Genomic DNA, 8,421 nt, shown 5'->3' with positions numbered 1-8,421 from the left:
GAGCCACCTCCGTGTACATAGATAGGATGCAAAACGAAAAAGTCTTCTTCGGACCCGAAGGACAACCACCAGTGTGTGTGTGTGTGTGTGTGTGTGTGTGTGTGTGTGTTACTTTGTGTGTGTGTATGTATAGGTTACAACACGAGTGGTTTTTTATATGGCTTGTATTTCAGTCAAGACCCAGCGGATGAATATCATCGGGAGACACGAGCCTTTGGCGAGTGGCTCTCGATTGATATTCCCGCTGGGTCTTGACTGAAATACAAGCCATATAAAAAACCACGAGTGTTGTAATCTGTATATCCCATTCTACCATCAAACACAAAGTGTAGACTACTAGCGGCACTCTTGCGATCTGTGGAGTGTGAAACAGTGTTTTCAGCGAGACTTGGCCTTTTTGCAACCTTAAACTAAGTGACCGTCGCTGAAAAAATAAAACGAATGAGTGCATCTATAAGTACGCGGTAACACTACTTTCAGACCGTTTAAAAGCTTTAAGTAAAGGTTCATAAGTTGCAAGAAAGTAATGAAGTCGTATAGAAATCCATTTAGTTGAAGCGCACAATTCTTTTGCGTTTCAGGTCGGCGGAACGGGGAAACCGGTTTGGCCCCCATTTGGCTTACTCGACTCGATTCAGAATCGATTCCACGTTGTTTTTTTCGAACGCATTATTATACAATTAGTCTTATTGACAGAGAAGCAAATTTTAGGGAACACATATGTAGATTTAACCATTTGCTCCCTATTTGAAATGTATCTACATGTTTTGCGAGTGTGTTTGCATGAACCTAAACTGGTATGGGTGCGAGGAAAACAGGACCCAAGTCTGTCACCGCCGCTTGATTGCATTTTGAAAGAATATGACTGGATTACGGAAAAATACACACATGTTAAGTTCTTAGATACCTTCATCGCCAATGTGGACTTACTGCAGAGCCAGGCAAAAGAGTAGACTTGCTCGCAAAACACGTGAAACAGCTGATGATAGCGAAGCCCAACCGTGCCAGGTAAGGACGGTCTGACAGATTCTCAAAAGTCGTCTGCTAACGAAGCAAGGGGAGGGTACTCGTGTTTTTGTTTTGGTTCGCTAGCATCTGGTTATCTTGTAAGTTGAATGTTCGTTTTTTTCCACCTGCATTGCTTTCATAATGAAAGAAACGTTTGCTTATTGCATCCCATACATCAGATCAGTTCTGAGATTCATTTTTGCGTGCAACTGATATGGTTTTCTGAGCCGTGCAATACGATTTTGGAACTTCATACAAATGTGTCACATTGTTCGGCGCGAGGTCAAAGGTCGGGAGCAAAGTAGTTCTTCGCCCAAATCGGAATCTGCACTATCATATATTTTTTTGAGTCCATGATGTATTTATTGAGCTATAAAAATACAACATATATACCCATACTGAAGTAACAGAGACAAAGAAGGGAGGTCATGGGATATATATAAACGTTTCTTTCATTATGAAAGCAATGCAGGTGGGAAAAAACGAACATTCAACTTACAAGATAACCAGATGCTAGCGAACCAAAACAAAAACACGAGTACCCTCCCCTTGCTTCGTTAGCAGACGACTTTTGAGAATCTGTCAGACCGTCCTTACCTGGCACGGTTGGGCTTCGCTATCATCAGCTGTTTCACGTGTTTTGCGAGCAAGTCTACTCTTTTGCCTGGCTCTGCAGTAAGTCCACATTGGCGATGAAGGTATCTAAGAACTTAACATGTGTGTATTTTTCCGTAATTCAGTCATATTCTTTCAAAATGCAATCAAGCGGCGGTGACAGACTTGGGTCCTGTTTTCCTCGCACCCATACCAGTTTAGGTTCATGCAAACACACTCGCAAAACATGTAGATACATTTCAAATAGGGAGCAAATGGTTAAATCTACATATGTGTTCCCTAAAATTTGCTTCTCTGTCAATAAGACTAATTGTATAATAATGCGTTCGAAAAAAACAACGTGGAATCGATTCTGAATCGAGTCGAGTAAGCCAAATGGGGGCCAAACCGGTTTCCCCGTTCCGCCGACCTGAAACGCAAAAGAATTGTGCGCTTCAACTAAATGGATTTCTATACGACTTCATTACTTTCTTGCAACTTATGAACCTTTACTTAAAGCTTTTAAACGGTCTGAAAGTAGTGTTACCGCGTACTTATAGATGCACTCATTCGTTTTATTTTTTCAGCGACGGTCACTTAGTTTAAGGTTGCAAAAAGGCCAAGTCTCGCTGAAAACACTGTTTCAGTCTCCACAGATCGCAACAGTGCCGCTAGTAGTCTACACTTTGTGTTTGATGGTAGAATGGGATATACAGATTACAACACTCGTGGTTTTTTATATGGCTTGTATTTCAGTCAAGACCCAGCGGGAATATCAATCGAGAGCCACTCGCCAAAGGCTCGTGTCTCCCGATGATATTCATCCGCTGGGTCTTGACTGAAATACAAGCCATATAAAAAACCACTCGTGTTGTAACCTATACATATATATATATATATATATATATATATATATATATATATATATATATATATATATATATATATGTGTGTGTGTGTGTGTGTGTGTGTGTGTGTGTGTGTGTGTGTGTGTGTGTGGTAATGTTCTAACCGGCACGATTTCTATATAGACTCACAGCTTAGTGCTTACTGCGTGCTGTTTACTTACTGCTGTGTCTCAACTTCTTACTTTTGGTTTCCCAGCCCGTCACAATGTTTCGCATTACCAGAGTGACCAAGGAAGAATTAACAGATTTCTACAAAGTGAGAGTTGAGTACGAAGCCTCCAGCAAACCGACGTTTGTTCTGCTAAGGCCCAATTGTAAGTAACGTCAGAAGTGAAAGTATGATCGGTGTAAAAAAAAAAACATGTTTTACAAAACACACACACACACACACACACACACACACACACACGCACACACACACACACACACACACACACACACACACACACACACACATACTTTCACCCTTGGTTCCCTCTCACACAGAAATCACCCTCCCCCCTCCCGCTTCCCTTACAAAACACATAATAAAAACCATGTTTTCTATTTGAAGTGAAAGGCACGGGCGAGCTACTCAAGAACCAAGATGTCGGGGTAGTGGAGTTCCATGTTTCCAAGGACACCATCCAAAGTGAAGAGGACTATCCTCCAATGCTATCCTTCAGCTACCCGGGTCTCTACTTCACAGCCCACCTCAAGCTGAACAACACCCCGAACAGCATGGAGGTGCCACGCATCACGGCGCAGATCGCGCAAGGAAGTGACGTCATCTTCCAGCCCGGAAGTGACGCAGTGCTAGACGTTACGCTGAAGGTGGAGGGCTACACGAACGCCATAGAGGATGATTACGTTCACCTCCGGGTGATCGTGAAGTCTGACACGGAGGAGAACAGAGTGGATTCCTACCACCCGTCGTTGTACTCGCACAGCGCCAGCGGTTCTCCCGTCTGGCTTGACCTTGTGAGTGACCATGGGCCGAAAGAAGACCGACACAGAACTTTCCGGATCAACTCTACCCTCGACGACCCTCGGGGCATCTTGGAGGTCATCGCTTGGTTCGGTTTCACCTGCTCAAAGAACTGTCTGCTGGAGCGACTAGACAGTACAGCCACCGTCAGATTCTACAGCGCGGATCACTCCGGTCCGTTCCCTGAAGGCTTCCTGGGCTTTGACAATAGCCAGTACCCACCTGATCCCTCAAGGGTTGTCTGTGACGTGTCCAGGCCTGATTATTGTACCATTGACTGCCAGGTTGTAGGAAACGATCCTTCCACTGCAGAGCTGACCAAGATTCTACCAAACGGTGACGTCATGCCCACTGATGACGTCGCATTTTCCGATGGGCAAAGGTCTCGTTCCCAGCTGAGGTTCGACAACATTACTTACGCTGACGCAGGTGATTTTCGGTGCACGGCGAAATCTGGGTCGAAGGAGATCACCATGGACATCTCTCTGGTTGTCCTACAGTCTCCACGAATCAACAAGGACTTGTCGCAAGTGACCCACTTTGATAACGGGGTAAGAGGATTTGAACATTTTTGATAAACGCAAAGAAAATTTCTCTTCGGCCAGTTTATAAGAGAGAGAGAGAGAGAGATAGAGAGAGAGAACGAACGAACGAACGAACGAACGAACGAACTTTATTACTCAAGGATGGAGATTTTAGGCTCACGCCTAGTCTTACAATCTGTCCCTGCTAAACTAAGACATAAAGATAAAGACAATAAAAGGACAATTGTCAATCGCAATCATACAGTATTACTAATTACAACATTACCTATACGACTACATAATGCATAATAGAACATTGAAATGTACATGTATGTCAAAATAATACAAATGAAAAGAAAATTCGACTCGCACACACACGCGCGCCGCATGCCTGCAATCACGTTCGCACTCAATACAACACACACACTCACACACACACACACACACACACACACACACACACACACACACACACACACACACACACACTCACACACACACACACACACACACACATACATACACACACACACACACATACACATATGCGCACACACACATACACACACGCACACACACATACACACACACACACACACACAAACACACACACGCACACGGACACACACACACAACAACAACTTCATCAACATCATCATCATCATCATCGTCGACATCATTATCATAATCAACAAAATATATAGAGGTTAGTGATAGCAATGCATTCTTGCTAGAAACAGCTTCAGAATGTAACTGTTCGTGACAACAGATATTTGCGAAGCTGCGATTTGAAGTGTTTAATCGTGCTTGACCCCTTTATCTCACATGGTAGCGAATTCCAAATTGTTGAGCCCAAAAACGCTAAACTGGTTTTATATAAATCAATACGGGGTAGCGGGGAAATTAATTTGTTTGAGCCATATCTGTCTGTTGCTTTCTGAAATAATGATCGCATGTACTGTGGGGTCTCGTTTATTTGTACCTTAAACATTAAAAGAGCCTTATTAAATAATAACTGATCTTTAAGTGATAGAAAATTAAGGCTGCTAAGCTTTTGATCTGTTGATGTTTGTGGACCCGGCATGATAAGTTTAGCTGCGCGACGGTGAAGAGAATTGACTTTTTTTAAGTGAACATCGCTACAACCATCCCAAAGTGTAGATGCATAATTCAGATGAGGTAAAATATGACCATAATAAAACAACTTGAGTGCTGAGGTATCAGCGTAATGCTTTAATTTGGAGAGAAGGAACAAGTTTTTAGATAAGGTTTTGGTAACACGGTTGAGGTGGGACTGCCACTTTAATTCAGCGTCTATGGTGACCCCGAGAACACGATGGCTGGTTACTTGCTCAATGGGTGACTCATTTAAACTGAGATGAAGATTCAGAGGAGCGAGTTGGTGTTTCTGTCGTGTTGTGATCACCATGCATTTAGTTTTGCCTGGGTGTATAATCATTGAGTTTTGTTTACACCAATCAAATATGTTGTTCAAACTCGTTTGAAGAGAGGTTTCAATAGATTGTAAACTTTTACCGGACGTGTAAAGAGACGAGTCGTCTGCGAAAAGGTCATTAATAACCGTCTTGTCTGATATATAGAGTGGTAGATCGTTAATGTAAATGCAAAATAAAAGTGGGCCCAAAACTGATCCTTGTGGGACGCCGTGCATGAGCCGTCCTATCGAAGAACGATTACCACTAAGGGAGACAAACTGCGTTCTGTTCGCTAAATAAGAACGAAAAAAAGGTAAGTAGGATGCGTCGCCTAAATAACAAGATAATTTCTTTAACAGAATTGTGTGATCAACAATATCAAACGCTTTCTTAAAATCGAGGAAGACGGCGCCGACTGTTTCCGAATGGTTAATGGCAGAGAGCCATGTATCGCATAGTTTAACGAGAGCTGTGTGACACGAATGTTTAGGGCGAAATCCTGATTGAGATGGAGCGAAAAAACCACGGCTTTCCATGTGCAGAAGCAAGCACTTTTGTACATGTTTTTCTAATGGTTTTGATAGAACAGACAATAGCGAAATTGGCCTAAAATTGTTTATGTCGGTTAAGTCTTTTGTTTTGGGAAGTGGAATTACTTTTGCGGTTTTAAACATTTCTGGAAACACATTTCGGTCAATACATAAGTTGTACGCATACGTAATTGGCTCAACAAGAAAGGGTAACGCTAACTTGAGTAAGGAAGCGGGTATGTTATCGGGTCCCATTGACTTTTTATTACTCAAGTCAGTTATTAGTCGCCCGACTTCGTGGACTGCAATGAATGGGATGTTAAAAGGTTCAACTTCTTTCATATTAGCCTGGCAAAATAATTGAAGAAATTGTGGGCATTCATACTCGCTTTTGTCATTTTCCCTATAGGTAGACTCCAAAAGCTTACTAGGAAGAGATAAGAAATAATCATTAAAGGCACTGGGTGAAATACCAACCGAAGTTGAATGTTGTCGGGTTTTAGATTTTGCAGTTACTTCGTTTATTGCTCTCCATAAGGAAGCGGTATCTTTCTTCTCACAAACAAGTTTATTAAAATAATGCCTTTTGGCCCGGCGCACGAGGTCTAAGACCTTATTTCTTTGTTTCTTGTAATCAGCTTTTAATTTGTTCTCTTTATAGAAATCGCGAAGAGCCATGGCGTTTATAATGTCTTCATTTAACCACGGGGGAAGTGTGGGGTGCTTAACCCTCTTTTTGCGCAACGGTGCATGCTTATCAATAATTGGCAAAAATGCCTCATACAAAGCAGAAAAGGCACTATTTGGACAAGTATGATTGCAAATAAGATGAAAGGGCAGAGAGAGAGAGAGAGAGAGAGAGAGAGAGAGAGAGAGAGAGAGAGAGAGAGAGAGAGAGAGAGAGAGAGAGAGAGAGAGAGAGAGAGAGAGAGAGAGAGAGAGAGAGAGAGAGAGAGAGAGAGAGAGAGAGAGAGAGAGAGAGAGAGAGAGAGAGATGCCGCATTTGGAGAAACTAAATCGATACTCTCACAATCATCGGTTTAAAACAGAATAGATCAGAATTTCGACAAAAGCTTAAAACGTTTTGCATTATGTGCCGGCACAAAAGTGCATCCTTGTGTATGTGTGACTGTGTGTGTGTGTGTGTGTGTGTGTGTGTGTGTGTGTGTGTGTGTGTGTGTGCTCGTGTGTGTGTGTGTTTCCCTCTGACAGTCTGTGGCCGCCTCGTGCATTGCTGAAGGACATCCTGCTCCAAACGTCACTTTTGACTCCTGGTCCTTGGGCAGATCTGAAGATTATGACGTCACAATGACGCAACTAGACGAGTCGCGGACGAGAGCTGACATCATCGTCATCAATCCTGACGTTGCTTCCACTCTGTATTCGCTTTCATGCCGTGCCAGTAACGCTGGTATTGACTCGGTTGGTTATTACAGCTTGCACGATGCCTTTTACCAACTATATGTGAATAATTAAGATATGGACGATGATCATTATTCAGTAAACGGTAATATAATCGTCATAGATTGGCGGCTAAAGGTCGACAATTCGTGGTAATAGCTAAAATGGCGAGTAAAGTCCAAATTATGTACAATTACGAACAGAGTTGTCCTGTTTAAAAGGTCACCATGAATAAAAGGTCGGCTAGCCAGCTGGCTATTCTCAAAACCAACCAACTCGTTATAAGTGTATGTGTGCTTTTTGTGTGTGTCTTGTTCTGCGTGTGTTAGTGTTGCCATCTCTCTCTCTCTGTCCTCTCTGTTAGTGGAAGCCGGTTGTGGGGGTGGTGTTGGTGTTGATTTATGATAATGGTGGTTTGTGCGTGGGTATGTGTGTGTATGCGTGTGTGTGGGTATGCGTGTGTTGTGTTGTGTGGGTATGTGTGTGTGTTGTATGGGTATGTGTATGTGTGTGTGGGTATGCGTGTGTGTTGTGTGTGTGTGTGGGTATGTGTGTGTGTATATGACTGTGTGGGTATAATTATGTGTGTGTGTTATGTTATATGAAGTCTTATATCGCGCGCGTATCTCCAGACTCGGACTCAAGGCGCAGGGATCTATTTATGCCGTGTGAGATGGAATTTTTTTACACAATACATCACGCATTCACATCGACCAGCAGATCGCAGCCATTTCGGCGCATATCCTACTTTTCACGGCCTATTATTCCAAGTCACACGGGTATTTTGGTGGACATTTTTACATTTGGTCAAGTTTTGACTAAATGTTTTAACGTAGAGGGGGGAATCGAGACGAGGGTGTGGTGTATGTGTGTGCGTGCGTGCGTGTGTGTAGAGCGATTCAGACCAAACTACTGGACCAATCTTAATGAAATTTGACATGAGAGTTCCTGGGATTGATATCCCCGAACGTTTTTTTCGTTTTTTTTATAAATGTCTTTGATGACGTCATATCCGGCTTTTCGTGAAAGTTGAGGCGGCACTGTCACGCTCTC

The 8,421-nt window shown here is 42.8% G+C and overlaps 1 protein-coding gene across 2 annotated transcripts in view; it reads left to right on the top strand.

Annotated features, from left to right (window-relative positions):
* LOC138978469 (uncharacterized) overlaps positions 1-7,639 on the top strand; it is an 11,311-nt gene extending 3,672 nt beyond the window's left edge. For both annotated transcript variants that reach the window (XM_070351212.1, XM_070351213.1), the window contains exons 2-4: positions 2,707-2,824; positions 3,064-4,028; positions 7,180-7,639. In XM_070351212.1, the coding sequence (XP_070207313.1) occupies positions 2,707-2,824; positions 3,064-4,028; positions 7,180-7,443 (1,347 nt within the window). In that variant the 3' untranslated portion in view covers positions 7,444-7,639. The remainder of the gene's footprint in view (positions 1-2,706; positions 2,825-3,063; positions 4,029-7,179) is intronic.
* Positions 7,640-8,421: the final 782 nt, after the last annotated feature.

The sequence above is a fragment of the Littorina saxatilis genome, linkage group LG10, assembly GCF_037325665.1.
Source record: "Littorina saxatilis isolate snail1 linkage group LG10, US_GU_Lsax_2.0, whole genome shotgun sequence".
NCBI classification, from domain to species: Eukaryota; Metazoa; Mollusca; class Gastropoda; order Littorinimorpha; family Littorinidae; genus Littorina; species Littorina saxatilis.
The sequence above is the reverse complement of the archived record's forward strand: the minus strand, read 5'-3'. Positions and strand labels throughout refer to the sequence as shown.